The sequence below is a fragment of the Apteryx mantelli genome, chromosome 2, assembly GCF_036417845.1.
Source record: "Apteryx mantelli isolate bAptMan1 chromosome 2, bAptMan1.hap1, whole genome shotgun sequence".
Taxonomy (NCBI): Eukaryota; Metazoa; Chordata; class Aves; order Apterygiformes; family Apterygidae; genus Apteryx; species Apteryx mantelli.
The window spans coordinates 140,763,338-140,789,662 of record NC_089979.1 but is presented as its reverse complement, the minus strand read 5'-3'; the positions used below and the strand labels follow the sequence as shown (position 1 = coordinate 140,789,662).

The 26,325-nt window shown below is 36.0% G+C and overlaps 1 protein-coding gene across 6 annotated transcripts in view; it reads left to right on the top strand.

Annotated features, from left to right (window-relative positions):
- GLCCI1 (glucocorticoid induced 1) overlaps positions 1–22,794 on the top strand; it is a 57,955-nt gene extending 35,161 nt beyond the window's left edge. Inside the window, exons 4-8 of one of the 6 annotated variants that reach the window (XR_010883493.1) lie at positions 1,997–2,113; positions 5,532–5,684; positions 12,467–12,677; positions 18,607–18,973; positions 19,776–19,852. Coding sequence is in view for 4 of the 6 variants with exons in the window: in XM_067291654.1 (XP_067147755.1) it covers positions 1,997–2,113; positions 5,532–5,684; positions 12,467–12,677; positions 18,607–18,727; positions 19,776–20,121 (948 nt within the window). In the remaining 2 variants the exon portion in view is untranslated. The other 5 variants (XR_010883494.1, XM_067291655.1, XM_067291654.1 and 2 more) reach the window with 5 other exon arrangements.
- The last annotated feature ends 3,531 nt before the right edge of the window (positions 22,795–26,325 follow it).

The window sequence follows — 26,325 nt, the reverse complement described above, 5'->3', positions numbered from 1 at the left end:
CTGAGTCAGAGCTTTGGGGTGGATTTATATAGACCTTTTCTATAGCATGCTCCTGAGGTATACTCAGAAAACTAGATTTCATTTGAATAAAAAATAGGATAGTTAACTTTTTAAATAGGAAGAAGTGCACAGCATCAAGGAAATGCAGCAGAAATGAAAGATTTACATACAGCACTCTCCCTATCTAGTGTCCTTGCTTTCTAATTAGCAGCAAAGATTCATGTAGCATCCATTTCAGTCCACCGCTGTCTTCTGGTTTGGGCCTTATTTTTCTCTTGCTCTGTTTTTAAAGGGGAAGATAAAGGTGTTTTCCCTATTCTCCCCTTCTCCAATATTTTATATTTAAATCCTGGTAGATGTATGTATACTTTCACATTCTCTTTTTTAATCTAGTTCTACTTTCTTCTTCATCCTTCTATGGAACTGGGTTTCCTAATTGCCATTACTTTTGCAGGGTAAATGGGGAAGTTTCTGGACAATTTTTTTTTTTTTTTTCCACAGATAAGGTATCTATTCAGATTCCTTCAGATTTTCTTCCAACATGGTGTCCGAGTTGCATCTTTAATCAAGAGATAGTCTCACAGTTCTTTAAATATGGCTCTTCAGAGTTAGATACTTAGATACTCAGTCACAAGAGGACTCTATCTTGATCTATTGTACACTCAGGCTCTTCTGGAGATCTAAACTGTTTGTCCATTGTTGACAGATCCAAAGGATTCAACCATTTCTGAGTAGCAACTCTTTGAATATGGATAACAAGCTGTGGCAAGACTTGATATGAAGCCACTAAGGTGGATCCCTTTTCTGTGAGTAATAACAGAAACATCACCAAGAAAAGTCCACAGCCTGGAGCTAAGCTCCATCCAAACCTTTTCACCAAGCACTGTCATCTGTGAACTGTGAAGAGTGATATGGAGTGATTTTCTACCACGCAGTTACTTTGCAGGGGCATTAGTGATATATTTATCTACTTGGAGTTAACCACTGAATGAATGTACTTTTAGGCCATCACTCAGAAAGAGAGATTACTTTCCGTTTGATGAAGTTCTTTGAAATATGAATTCCATGTGATTCACTTCTCCCTCATTGACCTTCAGGTCTTTAATTACATCTACAGCTGAGTTAAAAATGAAATGGAGCCATGCATGCTCTGCCTTACAGTGTGCTGAGCATGAAGGAGAGTGAGGCCTGAGCACAAAAGAAAAATCTATACAGTCTTAAGGAAGTGTCCATACTTGTAGTGTAAATTTGCATGCAGCCTAAACTTCTCAGAAAAGGCTTATAGAGGTAAATGCTCTCTTTCATGTAGAAATTATTGAGGAGAAATAAACAAGTGGAGGTATCCTGAATGAAGTTCTTTGGCTTCTGTTAAGGATCAGGTGAAAGGGATAATGGCTGTAGTTGCATTTGACCTTTAAAATATGTATCTTTTGATTAGACATCTTTGCAGCAGACAGCAGAAAAGATAATTTTGTCTGCCTGAAGGAATCTGTGATAATTCAGCCTGCAGGGAAATGCTATTAAATGTATAAAACAAGTTCTCCAAGATAGAGCAATGCATATTGATTGCCAGTTGTTTGTGAAGGCTCCTTTGCTTTTTTGATGGATTATCACTGGACAACATTAGTTCTGTTTAAGATCAAAGAAATTAAACTGTAGGGTTCACGGTCCCCAGGCCAAAAATTCCTGCAAGTTGTCAGGAGGACTAGTTTTGTTTGCATCTGTTATTACGATGGTGGTGTGTAAATGAGGAAGTTTAGTAATTAAACTATGCCTGCTGTCATATTCAGGTTGGCAAATAGGGCAGATACTTTGGAAAAAGAATCTAATAAGCGGACAGAAGGTTTAATGCTCATGCTTCAAGGGGAAACAATCCAGTGTGCTTGTAAAATCCTCTAAAGAGGACTTAAAATGTCTGTGATTTACTTTATAAGGAAAGATATGAGCAGTTATCGATTTCATAACTTGTTATTACTTCACCTGAACTTTTTTCCAGCAGATTGCCAAACTGAGGCAGCAGCTTCAGCGCAGTAAGCACAGCAGTCGTCACAGTAAAGAGAAAGAACGTCAGTCACCTCTCCATGGCAACCATATAGCAGTCAGTCAGACTCAGGTAAGTAGATAGCTGTTTATATTAACAGCCTCTTTTCTTATCAGTGCTAAGCGAATAGCCTGATGTTTCTTCCCACCTTTCTTCTGTTTTTTTTTTCTTATGTTTTTATGTGTTATATTGAAATGCTTAACAACCTGATACCGTTGCAGCTACACTGAATTTTATCTGATGGTCATCATATAATGAAAGAAAGAAGGGTTGCAGCAGGATAGCAACAAAAATATATTAAGATGCTGTAAAAACTCTGAGCATGGCCAGATAAGACTGTTTCCTGGAATATGTACTTGCTTTGAAGACTGATTTTTGTGGTAGCACTTTCAAAAGTTTCTGCTCCTGTGGAAGTTAGTTGCTTATTTTGCCACCGAATTTCACCTGAGCTGTTAAAAAAGAAAAAATTACTGAGGGTAAGCAATCTGGATTGGCAGCCCAACAAATGATCAGTCTTTGAACATCAAGCAGAACTTTGAATGGGACCTGTTAAAAGATCTTTGTAATATTAAGATTACAGAAATCAGTTTTCTGCCTTTCTGGAACTAACTGGCTTGTTACAGACAGACTTGTAATTCACCTTTCCATCGATTGGTCAGATAAAGAGAGCAACACTGATATCACCAGTGATTTGGGAGAAGACCTCATTTTCTTGTTCCATTTCTGGAATCTTTCTGATACCTGCCTTACTGGCCAACTTTGACTTACTGGCCTTAGAGGCAATTTCCACATAACATCAAGGAAAACTGTTTACTTCCTAAAGAGGGTGATTGATTCATCTCAAATTCAAACTCAGCTGAAATCAAGACAATACTTGCCACAGCAACCCAATCACTAGAATTAGAGAGCTTGTTAGCATCTCTCACACTTCAGTACGCAAATCCTTTTCATCATGGTTTTGCCTAGGATGTATCTATTGATTGTTATGGTAGTCCAGAATCATTGTTAATAGAAGATCCCGTCCTCTAGGCTGAGAGCCTTCACATAGCTCTCTGTGGTAGCAGTGGCTTACTTGAGCTGAAGCAACATTGCTGTGTTACAGTATTTGTTGAGCGTTTCCATCATATTGAATGGAAAAATTGCCATCCTCACCAGACTGTTCTTGTTCCAAACACTCAGTGTAAAAACTCAATTAGACATGATGAAAGACTGAGATTTTAGGATGCAAAATGGTACGTCCAGATTATGTTCATGACCATTCTCATATTCTGTGTCAATGGGCAATGTTGTAACATGACTTCTTTCTAGCAGTCAGTCTATGCATTTGACATATCTTCTACTGAATGTTCTCAAGCCTTCAGAATACCTGGGCAGACACTATCAGGAGACATCTCTCTCTGAATCAGGAATGGGACATCAAAATCTCTTAACTTCTCTCAAGCTCCTACTGTGACACCTTCTGTTTTCTATTTTCTTATTACCTACTTATTTTTCAAAGTGATGCAAAAGTTTAGGCTGATCTTAATATAGCTGATTTTTTTTTAACACTAGCCTGGCTAAGACAATTCTTGTTTTCAGGTCCTTTTCACATATCACAAAGTTATAAGAGTTTGCCTGTCCTCTGATAATACCTGCATCTTTCCCACTAGGAATACCTGCATCTTTCCCACTAGGAAGATGCTGACATGTATGAAGAATAGCTTTGGATAAATTACCTGGTCAAATGAAGTAGATTCTCAGTAATGTGTGATGGAATATCCCCCACAAGGTGTCTATTCCAACAATTACAAACTGCCAGTGGAATTGAAACCCAATTACTAGTTCAAAAGCTCAGGCAAGGTTCAGTCAATGACTTTGAACCTTAAGCCACTTGTGGAAAGCAGTTAATCTTTCCTCGTCTGACAATGCAGGCATTTGTGTCCTGATTAAATATCCTATAGTGGATCCTTAACTTGCTCCCTGTGTTACTAATAGGCCACGATTTGAACTACTAAAATCTGTATGCTCTGTCATTGTATTTTTTGACAGCCTTTTTAGATAGGTTGTGTTTTGGAAAGAAGAGAAAAGCTTGAGCTGTGATAGCAGATCCTTCATATTCTTTCTTCTGTTTGGATAAAATCTCATTGTGGATAAAACCTAAACTTGTGATGAAGGCATCTGGGGAATTCTACCTGAGCCAGCACACCTATTCTTTGATATTCTTCCTGAAAATCTTACTCCTCTATAACAAAAGATTCACTGCATTCTATATAGAAAAGGGTTTTGCTTTCCATCTCAAAAAAGCAAGTTGTTGCATGTATCTTTGCCACTATTTATAGTAATAGTAAAAACAGTCTTTGAAACAGACTGAAATCCACCTAAGACCCTTAACATATGCTTTGAAGTAGCATTCTTTAGTGGCTGGGGCTCACCCTGTCATGGCTAGTGCAGCTTTGATTTTTCCAAGAAGGTGTTCTTTAACAAGGGCAATGAAGTTTCCAAGTCGGGCACTGCTGTAGGAAGCCATCCTGCAAGCAGTGTTTTTCTCAAATTCAGAGAAATGCCTGCATACAAGTGGCACACACCTTGGAATTCCACACTGTGGAATGCACATGGTGCCATGTTCACTTGGGAAGGACTCAAAGGGGGAAAAAAATACTGATTACTGTAGTGATTGGAACTTCAGGGATGTCCACAGGTATATTTTGCCTTCTGTCGTCTTATGCATCCTGTGATTCTCTGAACAAGAGGAAAATATTTTTGGGAGGTGAGCACCACTCATGGCATCAGCATAGATGCATCTATGCTATGTAGGTGCTGCCAGGATAAAACTTTTGAGATTGACAGCACAAGATGCATATGCATTCATTGTGAATGGTTCCAGGCAGTAGCAGAGCTCTGCTATGACAGTTTTTTTTCTGAGAATCATACTTGCATTTATTTGCATGCTTGATTCTTATACTCCAAATGGTTTGTTTTAGGACTTTTGACATAAAGTTCTGAAATGTTACAAGCTAATGAAATTAGAGGTTGAGAATGAATGCTTTATTTTTTCTTTGCTGAAGCCAACCAAAGGAGAATAAAAGTGCATTAAGTGAATATTCGAGTTGAGTGGTTAAGCTTTAGGAATGTTTGGAAATGCCTTTTGGATCACAGCTAAACCATCAGAATCAGTACCCTGTGTGTGCTCCCCCTCCCCACCATTGCATGCTTTATATTCAGTACATCTGGAAAGTATATACATTTGTCTATTTTTTGGTAATTAAGGTAGTAGAATGCTTTTAGTATAGAACTCTTCTTTTGGGTTTAACAGATAGAGGTTGTTTTAGTGACTTTTGATTTATGCAAGCATTTTTTTTAATTGGAACTTGACACATAAAGATGGTCTTCTGGCTGGCAAAATTAATGCAAAGTTTCTTAATTTACCATTTTTAGGTTGTTTAGTATGGATCTCAGACTTTTACCTCATTCCATTTTTCAGCTTTAAACCACGTAACTCTTTACCTTCTAGGCTTCTATTTCTAGATCAGTCCCTATGCCACTGTCAAACATTTCAGTGCCAAAATCAGCTGTTTCACGTGTGCCATGTAATGTAGAAGGAATAAGCCCTGAACTGGAAAAAGTGTTCATTAAGGAGAACAGTGGAAAAGAAGAAGTGTCCAAGGTAAGTTAATATTAATGTATTTATGGTTGCTTTTTGTCTGTAGCCTATAAACATGTGAAACACTTCCTAATGGCTGAAAATACAAATCATTTTCTTTAAAAGACTGTTTCAAAAAATTTTTCTGATGTTTTCATTTCCTTTTTTAAAAAGAAAGGGCTTCTGGCCAAACATGCTTTGTTTAGAATGTCCTTTCTGTAGAAAACTTGAATGTTTTTCTTGAGAAAAGAAAATGCTTGAAAATTCAGATACTTCAAGCTACAGGAGTAAGTAATCACAGATTGGGAGATGACTTCATTTACTTCATTTTTTATATTCTTTTTTTAGACAAGACTTGGTTTCCTGTGTTATACTATACTTTCCGGTTTTAATCTTTACTTCCATAAATGGAAGACTCTGATGTGCCATGGGAGATCTCCATATGGGAAATATGGACAAATTAGGGAATCTAGCTTATATGGGAGAACTGGAGCATTCGAAACTTTGTCAAAAAATGTTGGAGTGTTTAGATGATGCTTAAGACTTGAAATATGTGTTTTATGGACACTGTCTCCTAAATAACCAATTAAATTTTTTGCTGTGGGATAAGCTACTCTCCTGTTTTCTCCGATCTTCTCTAAAATATAGGTCCTAATCTTGTGAATGGTCATGTAGAAGCAAATCAATGTACAAATCAAACTATAAAACTTTAATCAGAGGTTTAAGATTTCAAAACCTGATATTTTCAGTTCTTCATTATGGCAGTTATCTTAAAAAGCTTTGGAACATTCTTGCCTTCTCCAAAGACTTAGTTGTGTGGACAAAGCGGTCTTAAAAATGAAATACTGCAATAGTAAATGTTTTATGCTAAGTATGCTTTCCTAAGTCTGTCTCATCCCTTTAGAAGGGGTCTGTGTTTTGATAGAGGAGGGAAAAAAAAAAAAAAAAAACCCATAATCAGTAAACTTTGTAGCACCATCTCCAAAGACAGTATAAAAAGGTATGTAATTACAGTGCCACCATTGATGTTGCTGTAGCTAGGGTTGTAATCTCTTACGGTTAGAGGTCATTTCATTTATTTATCAGATAAATCGTCTTTGTAAATGTTGTCCTTGGGTTTTAACAGCTTATTACTTTGGATGCAGAACTCAGTCTCATAAGTTAGTGAATGTACTGGCTCTGATCCAACAAAACAGTTAAGCGCATACTTAAGTGCATTGTTGGATTGGGGCCAGAGGTGCTCAGCAGTTTACTCAACCAAGGCAATAGGGAACCCTTCCTCCAAACATCTAGCTGGGGAGAGTCTTCAGACACAAAAGAAGTCATAAATTAGATATTGCCCTTGAAGTCAAGCCCATCTTTGTGGGCAGAGGTTTGTTTCCTGCTATATAACTGTCCATTTCTGTGAAGTCTGTTCTAGCGCAACCTGAACGGAGACTCCTGTTACTGCTGTCTTTGAGCTTACTCATAGCTTGCTTATGGCAGATCATAGTAAGAGTAATTTACTAAATCTTATTGCCAGTAAACTTTTTCCTAATAAAGTAGTTCAGCTTATTTTTAGCCTGGGGAAGCTGGGTTTACTGCATTAAAGGTTAGGAGTTACTGGACAAAAGATAAACCATAGGAAACCAAACTTCATTAGTTTCACTGCTAGTGGAACAATTTGTTTTTCTTTCATTTTTCTGCCATTATTCTTTCTAGTTGTAACATTCTGTATTTTTAAGAAGTGTTTTAAAAGAGCAATCGAAAGTGGTTGCTTTGGGTGATGTGTAAGGATAAATTATTTTACATGTTTGCTTATAAGACTGGTATGTCTTGCATGTAGGTTTTCAGCTGGTTTCTCGTAACCTGTTTTTAAGTTTGGTTCCCAGTTTAGCAATGCATGTTTAAACCTTAATTTTTATATCAATCCATCTATCCAGCTGTGTAAAGCACTTTGTGCCCTACTGTGAATCTATATTCATTTGTCAGCAAGTTATAGAAAGATTTTGGGAATGGTAATGTAACAATTGTTAAAAATAAAAGTAATAATCCTTTTCACCATTTTAGGTGCAGTTCACTCCCTGATGTTTTAATCAAACTTAGGCATGTGTTAGTAGCTTTCAGACTTCTTCATTTCCTTTGACTAACCACGTTTGGCCTCTATTCTCCTGAATAAAACAAAATGCATTTTATTTTAATTAATTTTTAAAATTTTAGTCTTGTTTCTCTTGGATTTTTTTCCATCAGTCTCACTATATTTTTTCAATGTAAACGTGAATATTTTTAAGGGGCTCTGATCTGTTTCTTTGTTCATCATCTTTAAATTGGACTAATATATTGGATGAAAATAAATGTTTGGGTTAAAGTGGATTTAGTTTTGTGGACAATACTTGAAGAAAATTTTTTTTTAATTTAGCTTCCAGTTTCAATTGGTAACCTGTAAAACTTCCTCCTAGTTTCATACTTTCTTGCTTAATCTTCAGACATACAAATCAATTTGATTTAATTTTTAGACTGTTGGTGTTTTTCAGGGTGTATTATTGCATAGTTTCTATTTTCCCTTTTGTTGACTTGAATTTTTGCAATCCCATTTCTTAAAAGACCAATAAATTCATTGGAATATCTTTTCTGTCTTAGTACTGTTAATTCTTTGGAAACTTTCTACTTTGCTGGCTTTGTTTTTTACAATTTTTTTAGTAAAAATAGAAAGTGTACTGACAGAAACATAGTTATAGAGATTAGTCTTGTTACTTTTGTGTGCTTCACAAAGATAGTTGATGATACAGTAATGTCATTAGCTAATTCCTATAATAATCTAATTGATCATAAATTTAGAGTAGTTGAATTGTAAGTTGTCAAACATTCCAGATATTTCGTTCTTTTCATGTTAGCTATGCGTGTATATGTATTTTTTCAGATCATCCCTCTTGCTTAATTAACTGAAGGCTTTCTGCATTTTCTTTCATGAAAACAGAGTTAAAGGTGGCATTTTTGAGTCACTTTATAATAGCTTCTTCCTCCTCCAGTTTATTAATAAACTTTATTTCCTCCTCTAATGCATTTATTAAAAGATCACGGATATATTTTTCTTCCTGCTTTATAATTTGCTGACTAGTTTTCAAGGAAACTGTAGTAGTCCGTTCCCACTATAAACTGTAAAAGGGAATCAGCTTTTTGTGAAGTTTCGACTTTGACTTTTGTTCTTAGTCCCGTAGTGACTCCACAATACAAATGCTGGAGACTTTGGTGCCATAGGATGGTCAGCTTCTTGTGGGGAGTGGGGGGAAGATGTTCCCAGTTATGGAAAATGATATGAAACTACTGAGAAGTGCCATGCCTTAGGATGCATACACATTTATAGGTCTCCTATAGCTGATACTTCCTTCAAATATAGAAGAGTAATTAGTAATGAAGCAGTTTTTTACTGTCACACAATAAAAATAAAATGATTGTATTTCTTGTTTAACTTCTAACACTTCTGGAAAGAGATAACGTTTTTGTGTCCCTATCAGAAAATTTAATCCTGTAACAAAATTACTATTTTTCTAATTTGCATAGACGCAGGAGATCTTTACCTTACATCTTCATATCCTTCATCTGAAAATTAATTTTTTCAAGTGCTTTTTCCCAGGAACAGTCTCTTCAGGATACATTATGTGTTTTTGCACATGCACCTTGTCTAACACATTGATTACTTCATAGAAGGCAAAAGCACTTTCCCATCTCTGCCTTTGTGTTCAAGTCTAGGGAATAATTTTAAAATAAAAAATAGCAAATGCTCCGCTCTCAAGAGGTTGCCTGTCAAAAAGATTTAAGACTTGTGAAAAACAGATCATTTTTTGAGGCTGCCATGGGTATATGATATCTTAGTAGCATTCCCAATGATTTGTGGGGTGATATTTCCACGCCCCCCCCCCCCCCCATTCCCCAGCAGAAAGATTGGTACTGAAAGGAATCTGGTGAATCTCAACACTGTATTGAGAAGTGCAAGCTGCTGTCAAATTGATTATTTCCATACCTTTACAGGGAGATGGGGGGGGACGGACGGTATATAACTACATCCAGGAACATTTTGTCTTATAGGGGTTGGCTGGTATCCTGTCAGAATGCATTTGCCATGAAGCTTGTACACAACTGGATCATTCTGCAAAAAAAGTATACAGAATGGAGTAGTTTCCAGTCATTTTTCATGCATTGAGAGTTATGAAAACTAATAGCAGCTGTACTGAGTTGATTATTCTGTTTCTTATATTTTAGGATTCTAAGGACTTCAGTTTTTGAAGTTGAGTTTAGATATGGCTCATGGAAAGTGACTTCTAAAGGTTTTGTTTTTTTTTAATCGGGTTTAATACCTAAATCTTTAAAAACTAAGAAGTGGAATATAATTTTAGTTGATGTTTTCATGAGTTTTTCTGGACTTGTGGTCAAGACTTGGATTCAATATGTAGGGAAATGTAACTACAGAAGCACAGTAATCAAATATTTGCAGTCATTTTCTACATATCAGATGTTACTTGACTTGGAAACAGAGATAAATATTTAGCTTTTTGTACTTGTATGTTTAGAGGCATGTCTGAAAGTACGGATGACTTTCTGTACCTGAAATTTTAATTCAGTGAAAGTTGAAGTATGTGATTTGGGATATGCTTGCTCAGTACATAACACTGCATTGTTCCTCCAGGTGTGGAAGAACATCTGTGTTATCCTGAAGTCTTTAACTATGTGATCATGTTCTATTCTTTTTCCTCTCTGGAATCCTTGTTTTACCTGTTACATAGAATATAGTGTGTGCACTTAATGAGCAGCTGTTCAGTATTTTTGTTTTCTCCTCATTAGATGTGCATCTTACTGCTCACTATTAAACCTTGCTTTGAAGTCAGAAGTCTGAATTTCTTCGTGGGTTTTTGCTTCTATACAATATGAGTGCCTCTGAAATGTTGTTCGCCTTTTATCGCACCTGTGTGAGAAGAACAATGATATTATCTGCACTTAATGGATGGAGAAACAAATCCATCAGGTTTCTATAATATATAATGTTCAGGTAGCTCAGGATATTGCATGCCATTTTAGGAGTCTTAAGTGCAGCTCCCATAGTCTCCTTCTGCATCTGTGAACGTTGAGGGCTTTTGCAAATCAGTCCTAGATAGACTGGTCATCCGGAAAAGATACCATAGAAGAAAAACATTGGTTCAGATAACTTTTTGGCATCTCATAGAATCTTTGTGGCAGAGACAAGGCTAAAATGCAGTTCTGCATGACAGGGTTTTTTGGTTATGTTAATTATGAAACCGTCTGTTTCCTTTCTGCCTCCTCAGTCTCTTTTTCCACCTCTCTTCTGTCTGTGTAACAAATACTGTAGTGCTTCAGGTCAATTTGTGCATTGAATGAGTCATGGCCTGTTGGGGGCAATGGGAATAGCAACATGTAGTCATGTTGTAACACACATGTAATGTGAATTGAACCGTGGTCTGTTGGAACAGACCACACAGCTGCTTCCAAACTATCAAGCATTTGATACAGCAACTATAATGTTCTTTTAAGTGTGTTTCCTTGCTTTGAATTGAAATGTGAAATAGTATTAACTGGAAGGCTCATAAGAAGGAGAGGACCTTCCAGATCTACTGTATCTGCCTCTTTGTATAACATCTGGTGGTTTTCTGGATAGACAAATGCTGAAAATGGGGGAATGCAATTTTTGGCCAATACGTTTCATGTCCTTATTGCTCATAAAGGGGTACTGGGTTGAATTTTAGGCTCTGAACAGGCTGTTATAATTTTGGAGTGCATGGGGAGGAGCAAAACAATGAAATAAAAGTGTGCATTTGAAGTGAGAAGAAAAAAGACGTGAAGTTTTGTAGTAGAACATTTGATCAGTTCTGCAGGGCTTTAATACAATCCTTATTGAAGTGAGGGTAAAATTAATGTTTAAATCTTGCAGACATTTTTATCCCTTTACTTTTAAGCAAAACCATAATTCTCATTTGATTTTTTTTATGTTTAAAACAGCACTGTCTTTATGATAAAACTGGTTTTCCACTGGGAAAGGACAAGTAAGTAGAGTGTGCCAATCTACTACTGTGAACATGTCTATGCAGTATATTGCAGAATGGATGCAAGATCACTCTGGCCACTGCCAGCTAGACTGGTATAAAAGCAGGCAGTTTTTAGTGGCTTTGATTCAAGTCAGAGCTTGTGAACCTTGTATAAGGCTGTGCATCTCCTACTTAGTTCCTGTGTTGTCAAAGGTCACCTAAAGAGATGAAGGATGGTATGCAGAGGTGTGCCAGAGCTTTACGACTTACTAGCAAAACTTGGACAGTTTCATTTGTAATTTTAATTCAGTTTGTTATTATGGCAATAATATGCTATTGCAGTTGACATTTCTTTTCCTTTTATCCAAATGTGATCTCTGTCAGGGTAGTTGTTTTTCCTTTATAACAACAGTGACCTTTATTAAAATTGTACCGCTAAGTATAATTAGAGATTATCAGTATCAGAGTAATGATGTACCAACATAATGCTAGCAAGTGCACATAAATGTTGAAGTACATTCTGTTATTAACTTTGCATTAGATAATATAGTTGTATTTACAGTTGGCTTGGACCATCTGCACATTGTCCCAAAATTCAGTGGAATTAATATATATTGTGTCCATGGTACATCATATTATTTTCTTGTATAAAAGCTGTTTTTCTTTCAAAAATGGCTTGTTTGCTATTCTTAAGTCCTTGCCTTGCTTCTTCAGTTTTGAGTGCTACGGGCCGACATTGCATAGGAATTAGATTTTTTTCTCTGTAATCTGAATAACTTGTTTCTCTTGCAGCCGTTGGATATCCCTGATGGTCGAAGGGCCCCATTACCTGCTCACTATCGTAGTAGTAGTACACGAAGCATTGACACTCAGACTCCGTCTGTCCAAGAGCGCAGCAGCAGCTGCAGCAGTCATTCACCATGTGTCTCTCCCTTTTGCCCTCCTGAATCTCAGGATGGGAGTCCTTGCTCAACAGAAGATTTACTCTATGACCGTGATAAAGGTGAGAGTAGAATGGTCCACCATTACCTATGGGAGGCATGTGATGTCCTGCTTTTACAACTACCTTCATTTTACTCATTACATCAGTTTTTGTTTGTTTTGGTTTGACTGTTGTGGAGGGATTGAAGATTTATCTTAAAATTGGTTTTGTTTGTTTACATATCTTTTTCCCTCTTGTTTGTGAAACTTCACAAACATCTTCCATAAATACGTCAGAGGAGCACAGCAAAACTATTTGTGAAGATTCTAATGTGAAGAATTGAGACAGTAACATGTTCATGTTTAAAAAAGGTTTCCAGGAGGTTTGTGGTAGAATGTGTATTCATCATGGGTGAGTTACCTGCTGAACAAAATGGAGAATTAGTAAATGACTGTTTGGACTGATTTGAAAGTACTCTGCTAATCAACTCTTACACTACACTTTAAGCTATTTGGTGAGGAATTCAAATATGAGTTTGAACAATCTGATGGAGAAATAGTTTTTTGTGCAATGTTGCATAACAAACCACAATTTTTGAATAATTTGTGTTTATATATCAATATCCTGCATTTTTGCTAAGTCCATAAAAAGTAGTTTAGTTTTGCAGAAGGTAAATTGGAGTTTCAGCAATTAAAAGAGTTAATTGGCAGGTAAAGCTTGTAGAACAAAAATATAACCACACCTGTAAAAAGACTGATTTTTGGAAAACTATTCTTACTAGTTAATTGGTTCTTGGGCTTCTGGTTGGCTAGACTTAAATCTTTGTATCAACTAGAAATGGGGATGTTAGTTTGGAGGGATGCAGAATTTGGGAGAAAATTGCAAGCTAAGAATAGTAAATTTCACAGAGGAAATGAGAACTTCTAAGGTTTTGATTTAGCATAATTTACTAATAAACTAAACAGACTAAACAGTTTTTTGAGAACATGATTAAGATATGAACTTTTTTCTGTGAAAATACTCTGCTTAATCATATATTCTTAAAGTAATTTTAATTCCATGTAATCTGAAGGGAATAAGATTGGGGAACAGGGAAAGAGAAATAACTTCTCTTTTGTTTCTGAAAAGTATTGCCTTCCTATTTTAGATTTGGAAGTGAGTAGATATTTAAAAAAAAAAGGAAAAAAGTCACCTACCCAAATCCTAAAACTTTGGAGGAAGAGGGAAATTAAATTAACCACTTAAAAGTAAAACACTTAGCCCAACATGATAGTTAACTATGCTCCAAAAATAACAGGGATTTTAGCTTTTCCCCTCCTACTTTTCTTACTAACAGAATGCATGTGAATTGTGTCCTGTTGCAAGACTGAATCACTGTGTAGACATCCACTTAAGTGCTAGCACATGGGGAAGTTCTTAACTGACTGGTAAATTTGTTTATGTCTCTTCTGATAACAAATATATGCTTAAAAAGTAAGGAAATGCAAAGAAATTAAATAATTCCTTTTGCAGTTAGTGCTTAATTTCAGTGTCACAGTACCTGGAATTTTCAGTGGTATTTTATTGGCAGTAGCAAGTGAAGACAGAATTGGGAATATTGCAGCTAACCTTTTTATTGCTTTTCAAGGATCGTATCTTCTGTCTTGGCTTTTTAAACCACTACTTGGAGTAAAATTTATTACTGAACTTTACAAGGAATAGATTTTAATTTGTGGATTTGGGTCTTAAAACTGGCTTAAATGCTATCACTGTATCAAAAATCTGCTTACTAGTAGCAGTATAGATGGTAGTGTTAAAAATATACTTATGTTAACTTTACAAAGCTGGCTATTTAAATTAGTTTAAGTATCTCTTAAGATATTTAATACTGTGTTTATGAAAAATAAAAGTTTGATCATCACAACTCTGTTCTTTAAGGACAAGGTAGAAACTAGAAAAACATGTAGCAGTTTTCCAAAACCTGAAGTTATTAGCTCAGAGGTTGTAAATGTGCATCTGTAGCCAGAAAGGCACCTTTTACTCTCAGATCATTATGATCACATAAGCTGGTTGTTCTGAATAAGAATGTTTTATCCCTCTGTCAGAGTAGTTGAATTATAGATAAATGAGGGATATAGAAAGAAATTACAAGGGTGTAGAAAGCTTTGAAAGAGAAAACTTATTAACGTCTATTGATGTTAATTGCTTTATAAAACAAAACTCAGGTTTTTTCACATGTTCTTTTTTGAGAGTTCTGTGATGCTAGAATATAACTGTTGTGAGGAGTTTGCTGTAAAGCCTGTTAATTTTTGAAAAAAATATTTTTGCAGATAACCAAATGTAGACATTTTAAAAGCAAGAAAATATCTTACAACTTTTTCTCAAGTTTGAGTTTTATTTTCCTCTCCACTGGAATGCTCCTGAGCATGTTTCTGAATAGGAAATGGAGGTTAGTAGTTTGATTGAGACACATGAGCAGCGAGAGGAGCCAGCACTCTGCACAGACACATCACTGCTTTACATTTCTAAAGCATCTTTTATTTCTTGTGCAAAGCTGTGCTTTGGCCTGAGGCCCTCACAGCTGCTCTTTGGACTGTATCAGCTGTTTGTTTTACATTTCTGCAAGGAGCTGCTAAATCTATTGAATTTTTTAAAAGAAAGTGAAAGCTAAATTTCAGAAAAGGATCATAATACTGCTCTGAACAGAGTAGTGATTCTAAACAGTATTGACTGGAGCAGAGAGGGAGGGGCAGAAGATAAGATATTTTAATGGCAGTTGGTATTATGATTTTGTTTTCAAATATCAGCCTATTGCAAGGTAAGTGACTGCCTTGCTGCATTAAAGCTACCAGTTTCACTAGATCTGTTTTACATCATTCTGGTCCATTAAACTGTAATTTTGAGTGTTACCTACCTAGCATAAGTATAATTGTGACAGAGGTGAAGTTCAAGTGCATCCCCAGGTATAAGCAGGTTAAGTTCATTTTCTCATACAAAAACAGTGTAACCTGTTTTTCAGGGATTTTGATTTAGGTACTTTTCTGTAGCATTGTGCATTCCTGCTGTTGCTAGCAGGGTGTTACAAGCAACCTGTTGATGGAGATGTTATCTGTTGGACTGAAGATACTTTTTAGCTTCCCAGTATCTGACTGCTAATTTTTAAAATGAAAATTGTATATGAAGTCTTTGAACAGTCTTCAGAGACAAAAGCATTTTGAACTGGAAAATCTTTTTGAATCTATCAAAACAAATCTCAAGTTTCATTGGCGAAGTTTCTTTTTTCCTTTAAGTTATGTCACTCAAAAAAAAAATTGTTTTACATGTTGTCTTTCAGCCCCTCTTCTGTTGTTATAATATATGCAAGTTAAAATTTGTGATATTAAATCTGTTGGCTAAAATACTGTTGTTTAGTGTTTAATTGCAATCTCAAATGCTTTCTAAACAATAGAATTTATCAATTCTAAATATTTATGTTTAGAAATTCTGTGTAGTACAATAAGATTCCATGATTGTCTTCCATGTGATTATGGTAACAAAATTCTTTTAAGGGTTACATCTGTTAATCTTCAATCATTGTCATCTTAATGAAATTTGATTAGCTTGCTGAAATATGCCAGCAGAGCATACCCTGCTGGTGGAAGAGTGGAAGATACATGAAAGACCATGTGTTTCAGCCTCTCAGAAAGTAAACAAATGTGTTAATAGCCGTGTTTGAGAATGATTGTTTGCAATGTCTTTAAGGATTCTTAATATTGCAATTTGGCACTTAAGAGCTTACAGGGTGCTCACACAAGTGGAGACCTGCTTACACAGTAAATAGCGCTTCCTAACAGTTTAAATAGTGACATATTTTCCCAGTATCCTTCCATTCTAGCCCCACTGCTCTAAATGGAGGAGTAATACTAAGCTTATACATGCAAGCCTCTGAATAACCATATGTATTTTTCAAATATCAGTGTAGTGTGTGCTTGGTCAAAATGAAAAGCTAACAACTTAGCTTTAAAAAGCAGGGGGAGAGAAAGGGGGAAACGGATCCAATTAAATTATATTACATAATTTTTTTGACTTGTTTAACTACTGTCCTATTATAGAAATTTTCAACCAGACAGATCTAAGTAAACCAAGAACTTGATTGAACACTGACCTGGCTAGACAAGACTCTAAATCGTCCAAAAACTGACTTAACTTTGAATTTAGTTTGATTCTTTCCTTGGATGTACTTCCACAGTTTTCCATTAATGTGGTAGAACAAACAGTAGCACATTTTGTGTCTCAGAGGTTTTAAATAGAAACTTGGATCTTCAATTTTAAAAATTAGAAGGAGGAAACAAACTGTCTGGGCTCTGTTAATGATTTTTATATTTGGAATGAGCTGTGTGGGCCAATAGTGGAAAGATTCCAGAAGGACCATCATGCTCTCAGCTTGATAAATATCTAATATTGTCTCTAAGCTTCTTCTATCTTTGTGCAGTTAACACCTAAAATTCTGTACATAAAAGTTCTGGGTTCACTATACAGCAAGAAAGAGAAGAGTAATCAATACACTACTGAAGTTCACTTCAACAATTTTTCTCATATCTTTCATAGTAAATCTTCAAAGGGAAGTGCGACATTTGAGTTGATAGTGTCATCTAAGAGGAAATACTGATGTATCAAAACCTCTAATGATTAGCTTCAGTATTTGAGTCATGGTTGTACAAGTGCTTATGTAGTTACTGTTTGCAAGCTCTTAAAAGAACCTTTGATTGCTTGAGCAAATCTAGATCATAATGCTTGAAGCTTTGGTTGGTTTTCCACTGTTGCTGGAAAGACACACACAAACAGCAGCAAAATAAAGAAGGGTATTTGAGTTAAAAATGGTAAGATACTCCAAATTGGCATAAAGATTCAAAAGCAGTAAAGCAACAGCAGTTATTCCTCTCCAAATTAGATGCATTTGTAAGCTGGCATCCTCTTTAAACTTGGTGTTTCATTTTAATTGTAAGCCTGAGCAGAGACAATAGGGAGTCATTAATATTGGACTTAAATAGGCACTTCTTTTTGAAAAGGTGGAAGCCACTACAAAAGCTAAATTTCTGTGAGTAATTATCTCATACTTACTTTATTTGCTTGAAGCATTGATTATCATGGTGCCAAGATGAGGGGAAGTTTGTTTCATTTTTTATTTAAAGTGAACCCTTTCAAGTGTCTTAAGTTTTCAAAATGTTTCACTTTTGACACTACCAAAGTTGAGTGTATCTCTTAGTGTTTTGCCAGAAAGTACAAAGAAATCTGCCTATTGTTTTGTCTCCTAGATCTTCACGCCTTTAGTTCCATGTGTGCCTGGTAGTCACCTGTAATATATATCCAGACAGCTAGAGGTTATCAAAAATACTTTTAATAGCTATATACCATATAGTTAGTAGTGATGAGAGAACTGAATAATGGAAGTTGTCTTTATTTGGATACTAAAACAGCTAAATTGTGAAGCAAATAAGGTAGGATGTTGTAATTATGAGATACCAGTACTTGTATTACAAACTTCTTTTTTTTTTTTCTTCAACTTCTGAGCTATTTATGAGACTGAGGTCAATATTACTGTGAAGAATTATGTTTTAAAATAAGCAATATGCTGTATATGCACATTTTCAATAACTGTGTTTATACAGTGAGAAGGCATGTTATCATTACCACTCATAATTCTTCTGCATGTATTATGCATATTATCCTGTTGATTTATGTTTTTTTGAAATACATAATAAAGAACTTGTTTCCAGGATTACAGCTCTGCTTTATTCCAATTGCAGTGCTCTGGATAAAAATATCCTCCTGTTATGTGTTGTTATATGATAGATTACTGCTGCACTGAAGCTTTTATTCTGAAGAAATGTGCTATACAAGGGTGTTAGAAATAGCCTACAATAAAGGAAGCATTGTGGTAGAAGCAAACCAGCATAGTGGCTAAATTGTGAAAAAGGCATTTTGTTTGGAAATCAAATTTAATTAAAAAGCACTCTCAATCTCTAGTAATATAACTGCTTTAAATTTTCAGACAGTGGGAGTAGCTCACCGTTGCCCAAGTATGCCTCATCTCCCAAACCAAACAACAGCTACATGTTCAAACGAGAGCCCCCAGAGGGATGTGAGCGAGTGAAGGTCTTTGAGGAAATGTCGTAAGTAATGCCTTTTATATCAGCTGGTATCTGCAAAGCAGTAAACCTTTTTACTGAGCCTATTCAACTGCAGATGAATAAACTATTCCAGCTGATGAGTTTTTCAGGAGCAAACTATTCTTAGAGTTTGTACAGAAGAGAAGTTGAAGTGTTCACGTTGGTTTGAAGAGGAAATGGAGTCTTTTATGATTGAACTCTTTTTGTGCATTTATAAAAGGCAACAAAAATCCGAGCAGAAAAGATAAGGTACATTTAATTTCCTAAGCATTTATAAACCTTTTTATTTACTTTGTAAATATTCATGGCTTAAAACAAAAACTGTCCTTGTCAAACTTTATCAGTTTCAAGCATAAGTTATGTTTTGATACATATAAAACATGTAAAATGGAATGAAACCTATGTAAAGTGATTGTGGATGGTAGTATGGCATAGGCTTTGCTTAATAGTTTTGTTGCTGAGCAAGAGATTGGAAATTAAACTCTTGGACGTCATGTCTTTTTCCCTAGAACCAGCAATATTTGAGCACATGCTGTCGAGGTTGCATGCATAGCTCCTGTGTATGAAAGGATTAAGGAGGGGACATTTCTTGCTCTAATAGCATTCATTGCCTGCTGGATGGTGAAGGAGCAAAGTTGGGTTGTGGAGGAAGCCTCCAGACAAATTACGGAATATGGGAAAGGAGAAGTCTATTTCATGGAGTTTCTCAAAGGAATTTAATATGCCTGTGTTTTTGCTGCAATGTTTTTATTAAAGAAAAATTTGTGTCATTCTAAATTACTGTGGCGTTTTTTCATGTGCATATGTACTGCAGATTTTTTTTGCTGAAAGTTGCATGTTTATTCAGTAATTATCAAGTCATTTTTGTGACAGTACTATTTTTGATGCTGTGGATCAGTTAGCTGACTACCAATATGGAAGATGTTTGCCCCTCTGTCCAATTAATCCCATTCCTTGTCATTCCCATTTTAGCAACTTGTAGAACCACAAAGTTCATTACGTATAAAACATTTCTGGGAGGTCAGATATATAATTTTTCTTCTTGTTGTAGGTCTCGTCAGCCTGTCTCAGCCCCTCTCTTTTCATGTCCTGACAAAAACAAGGTTAATTTCATCCCAACCGGATCAGCTTTCTGTCCTGTAAAACTTCTGGGCCCCCTACTTCCTGCTTCAGACCTGACACTGAAGAACTCTCCAAACTCTGGTCAAAGCACAGCTTTGAGCACTCTGACTGTTGAGCAGCTTTCAACTCGGGTCTCTTTCTCATCTCTGTCAGATGACACCAGCACAATGGACTCTACAGAGGTCTCAGTACAACCATCCCAACAGCAGCAGTCGCTTTTGCAAGAAATTCAGACTGAAGAGCATTCCTCTCCTCAGAGCTATGTGTTAATCTAGACCAAGGTGGAGCAGGCCTCTGCCCTGAAACAAGGACTGAGGAGATAATAGTTCAGATACATCTGCATGAGGTGGCAACCTTTCAGAACAAAACAGAATACTTATCAGCATTCTAAAAAATATCTCAACACTGTTCTTGGCAGGGACAGAATTCATATTCAACTTTTTTTTTTTTTTTGTGAAAAAGCAGTGATGCCTGCAGAATCCTTATATCATTAAGCATTTTAAGTGGAGACTATGCATTTCATAGTATGTTTGACCAGATTAGTACTGTGTCCTGTGTTCTGTTTCAAATTCTACAGTATAAATAAGCTCTATATATATATATAAAAAAAGTTGCCTGTCTGAATAGAAAATGTCTTGCTGTGTTGTGTCCTATGGAAAATACTGTACTTCAGGATTATGTTTACAATTGATCCAGGTGTTTATGTTTCTAACTTCTGTAATACACACAATGCAAAAAAAAAAAAAAAAAAAAAAAGGCCACAACAGTTGCACAGTGCCCACCCTATGGCCTAGCTTCAGGTACTTCTCTCGAAGTGTAAACTCAGGTAACTTGGAATGTATATCATATTGGGATATAAAATATTTTACAGCTACAAAGCTAAAGAGGGAACATCACTCTTTTGCCTTTCCTTATTTTATGCATTAATATTTCCTCATTACATTCCACTTTCTTGGAATAAGTGCATTCAGATCCAGGTGGATGATGACCCTGGACATGGGTGAACATGAGGAGAACCAGCAAATCTGTGATGTATATCACTTTGTCATGTGCTTACAAGTAAAACAACTGTTGCATTTACTGTCATTTTGATATATGTAAAATGTGGCATTTAAAGGTTTCAGGTGTTGCTCAGTTAATGACTGTTAAACTGTTGCAAATAAAGTGTTCAGTACTAGGCTGTACATGAGAAACATTCCATGTTGTGCGTGAAAGGATTTTGAAAGACAAGAATGTTTTTGTTCAACTACAGAAATTCTTTCAGGTTTCACAGGGGGTGATGGGGATTTCCTCTCATGATTTTGTTGGCAGTTAAGGATGTGAAATGCTACTGTTACCGACTAAAAGTCAAATTAATGTTTAGTTTCTCTTTTGGAAATGTTCATTCATTTGCTGGTTGGAAATAGGCTTTCAGATTTTGTTAAGCAGTGTTAGATGAGCAGCGTTTTATTTATGTAGTGAGTAATAGTGTGTGGATTTAAGTCCAAAAGTAGCAAGTGGGTGTTTTAAAGAGGGGTGGGGAAAACAATAGTTTTAAGTTCATGTTACTTAATCAAAGTTTCTCCCATAACTTTCAGTTACTTAAGTTGTCTGTGTAAAAGTGTTTTTTTCTCCCCTCCTTATATGTGAATAAAAAAAATCCTGGTAATAATCCTGATTTTGCAGGCTGGACACTTTCTCAAAATAGTACATGGCAAGAACTGTTTCGTAGTGGTCTTCTATTGTACTGGAACAACAAGAGCATTGCTTTCAGAGATAATTTCCTGTGATACAAAGAGGACCCCAGAGGCAAAATAAACTTGAAGTTCTTGCTCCATTGCTTTCAGCTCAGTGGAACTACATTTATGCTGTCTGTTCCTAAGAGAATAAGGTTCACCTTTTCCAGGAATTGAGGAGATTAGTAGCCTGCAGCTACTGAGCATTTAAACTCACTCCATTATTTTTTTTTTCTTTTGAAGATGAGGTTGGAGGGGGGTTAGAGTAAGCCGCCAATAACTGCTCACTAAATATGTGTTTGCTTTGGAGATGAAGAAGCATAGTTTCCTCTTTATTACGAAGTTTCACTGAAACTGTCTCACAAGGTGGAATTTGCAGCCTATAAAAGTTACTGGGTTTTGACTCCCCTTGCAGAAAATGTACAAGGAGGGAGAGGTCTGTCTCTAACCATTTTCATGTGAAAAACCTTCTTGAAACACAGCAGCCATCTTTAACCCTACTAATCTCAGGCCTAGGTGAAAACACTATATATTTTATAGACTGAAGATAAAGGGGAGAAAGTACTTGTGATGTAAGTATCAATTCCTTTTAATATTTTACCTTCTAGATTAACATTGCAGTATGATGACCTTTTTATGCTCTGGTTGTGTCCAGATAAGAAATTGTAGTCTCAGTTACTGGTGTTAGCTTACCAGGGGATACAATGAGTGGTTTTTAGATCAGTGATGAACTCTGTACAATATTTGCAATGCCATGACATGTTCTTTTTATTTTTCCATGAGAAACTAAATATTAATTATATTGCACATTTGTTCTTAGCAGGTTTGAAGGTTTTGAACCAAATGTGTTAAAGCTAATGCTTTGCCATGTAAATTTCCCAGCAGTTGTTTATCTCAATTGTATTCTACATCAAGCTGTAGAAATTTGTCAGATATTGTTTAAAGTTTTGTACATAGTTGTACTGTTATTTCTAGCCACTGTGCTGAACAGTATTCAAGTTATCACACAATATTGCTTTACACGAGGAAAGTGTGGCTTTTGTTTTGTATTTTTTTCAGTATAGAAGTTCCTGTGTCTTATTTAAATAAAAATTATTAGTAAAAAAAAATGGTGGTGGGGGGGGGGGGAGCACACAAAAGCAATGGTTCATATATTTGTTTTGGAAACTGTGTATAAAACACCATAGAATGAGATTAAAGTTTAATATTGTTCCAAATTTACATCTAGAATAATGTTAACCACGTATCTTTGACTAGTATGCTGTGTCTCCTAAGCTAAGATAATCTCTTATGAATCGATTTTTGCATAACACTATGTTCTAGGGAGGAAAAATTGCTAAACAAGCTAAAATCTAAAACATGCTAAAAATAGCATATTATTTCTGCACATAATGAGTTTTTTCTCTCTTCAGAAAATAGGAAAAAAAATCAGTTAAATATTATTGGAAAATGCATATCCACTGCTGTGTTTGTGGTATGCCCAATTTCAGCATTATCTGTTCAAAATTATGAAAGCCATTAGATGTTTCACTATGTGAAACTAAACTAAAACCCTAAAGGATGTGGTATAAATCTACTGACAGTCTTGGTTTCATGTTGTTTTGTGTGAGTCAAATGATTGTCATTTGACTTGCAAAATAATTCTTTCCGGATAGAGAGGGGAGGAAGAGGAAGAAAGAAGAAGAATATTTAAATACATGTAAATCCTCCAAAGTCAGTGTTTACTGAAGAGCAATATTGCAATAATCAGTAAGAATGGCTTAATGCTTATTATCACTAAGTGGAAAATTAAGTTTTCAGCACACCAAAGATTACAGAGTTTTGCCTGTGATTGTGTTGAAAACATTAACTGAAAGTTAAATACTGAAAGTCTGGAGCTGCAAAGATGTAGTATCCTACCCTGCTGTGAAAGTGCTTGGTGTACTTAAGTCAGAAACGTCTTGGTTTCAGTCATTTCATCATAAGCTTACATGACTTATTAGGAAAAGATTTGTGACTGTGGTGTCCTTCAAAATGGATGTGGCTGCAGCAGTTTCAGTGCCCTTCCACACAAGGATAGATTCTCTCCCAAGAATTACTTTGACAGGAGCCTGTAGCTGATCCTGAGATGTCATACGACTTGCACCACAGGTCAAATTTTCACCATTGCTGGGAAGCTAGGCACTTGCCACGTTAGTTTCTGGTTGCTGTAACATGCAGCTTCCACTTGAATTCTGTCCTTAGTGCAATTCACTGCACGCGTCTTCCTCAAAGCCATCAAGATGAGTAGTATTAAAAGTGCCAGGAGTGGAGCTGTAATGAAATAAGTGCCTTATGTCTCTGCTTTGTGACTTAAGAATTTTGCTTGACTTGACTGTTGCATTATCCAGCAATTCATGGCTGTGGAAGTGGACTCGGAGACCTCAGTGGGCAGTGTAAGGGGAGCTCTTGGCTACGTACACTGGAGGCTAGTGGGGAACAGATAGTGACCTGCTTGTTTTAGGAAGCAGGGTGCTGTCAGGGAAATGATTTATGGTTTCCTGACAAAATAGCTCAAGGGCCAGATATTGGCCCAAGGGTAGAGCCTTGATATCTCATAGTATTTAAACTTAAGCCTGAAATAATACAAAATAAACATAAAGAATTGAATGAATTAGAGACATTGGCCGACAAGACAGCAGCTGCAAGCAAAGACCACTGAGACTTTGCCGACTAGCTCTTGGCCTTACTCCATCATAACGGATTGATACTGTAATCTGTTACCTAAAGTAAAATCCAAGCAGCTTGAAGATGACAAAAGATTAGTAGAAGTATAAATCAATCACTGTTGTAAAACAGCCTGGTTTGCTTTGCAAGATGAAGCCGTGCAAGCTGAAATTTGAAGCTACACAATTGGGAGAAAATGACCATATTTCCTGCAATGTGTTTCCAGGACCTAAATCCAAGGAAGAAGTGAGTGAAAACTGAGAAAGTACATTCATTAATGGGCTGCACATGTACAGCTGTTCATAGTGTGGTGCTTGTCTAAAGAAAGTCATTTGATCAAACATCATCATGCAGTTAAAACATGTATATCTTGCCTCTATTTGGCATTAGTGTAACCAGTCCTGGAAAATTATCTAGTTCAACGGAGATTGTAAAATGTTGGAGAAAGTTCAGGGAAGAGCTATAGGAATGAGTGAGGTACTGGAAAAAATATATAGTAAAATTTTATAGGAGCTCAATGTGTTTAACTTAACAGTTGAAGAGTGATTTAATTCCAGTTAGTAAATACCTACACAGGAAATATTTTGTAATGAGCTACTTAAGTGTAACAGATGTGGAATACTAAACTGAAATAGCTAGAAAGTGAAGATAACTAAATTCATACTTGCTTTGTTTCAGATCTATTTTATTATTAGACTTATAATTTGGATTTATTTTAGCAGTAAAGCTAGTGTGGTACTGGGGCCAACTTGCAAAGATGGATTTTCAGGCCATGGTATTTTTAAAATAAGATTATTTTACAAAGGATTTAGGAAGAAGAATCAATTTGTGAAAGTTGAAATGCCTTTATTGTGTAGATTAGGGAAGACATTTGCAATGATCTTATAGGCATTGCTAACTCATGATTATGTTGGGTTTTCTAGATTTCAGCTGACTTTACAGAGGTATTTTTTAACTATTTGAAGCATACTTGCATCAGTAAAAACTAGCATGCTGTAATATTTTTAACTAGGCAATTAATTAACACTTTTTTAGCTGTCTGGAATAGTTCTTTGAAGATAATTTCTGGTTTCTGAAAATGTTTGGTTTGCATCACACTTGAGTGAAGCATCCAGTAAAGCAGAGGTGGTTGAATAGCTTTTTAGTTGTTTTGATTTTTGTCACCTCTTCAGTAACACCATAAATTTGGAGAGATGACAAGAAACAAGAGTAGGCGGTGCCTTTTTAGAGTGCAATGGGTCACAGAAATAATGTATCACTCAAGTAGGGCTAGTATGAAAATGTTGATCAAGAAAGTAGGGCATGTCCTCAGTAAAGACCTTACTGGTAGTGAGCAAATATGCAAATAACATTGCTAATTCAATTGGCAACAAGAAAGAATAGCAATCAGATCAAGCTGGGAAGAGAGATGGCCCCTTTTTAAGAAGAATTTGAAGTTTTATCTTAGGTTTTAACAAGTTCTGTTTTTAAAATTGGCTGCCTTGAGCTGTAGTCTGGAAGCCCAGTTGCAGAGGAGCTGAAGACCTGGGAGATGGGAAGTTGTGTAAACTTTTTTTCTGGAATTAGAGACAGAGCTTGTTAATGAAGAACAATTATAACTGTGCCTGTAGAAAAATGAGTTCTGTACTTTTGGGGGTGTATGTGCATAGTGAAATGTGTGGTTAAACTTTGCAGTTCATTTGATTTGTACAGCTGTTCTTTGGGAAGTAGGGTTTGCTCAGGGCAACATGTTTAGTAATGCCCATGGTAACCTGTTTCTTGTAACCTTATTTTTACTTTTAGCTCCTCAAATAATCTGTAAGTAAACAGTGTATCTAAATCCAGACTGCTAGGAATAGTAGTTGTGCTAACTAATTCTAGGTGTATATCTTTGGTTACTGAATTAGGAGATGAGATCTAAAGGGGGTTCTGTGAGTTACTTGCGGAAAGAGGTTCTTCATCAGTGAGGAGAGAGCTGGAAGAAATTAGACTCCCTATTAAAGTTTCATGCCAAATGTCTAAGTGGTACAATTATTCCTTTCTGACTTCTATTTAGATAAGAATTTCTAGTCCCGCCCTGTCTTTATGATGCAGAGGTTT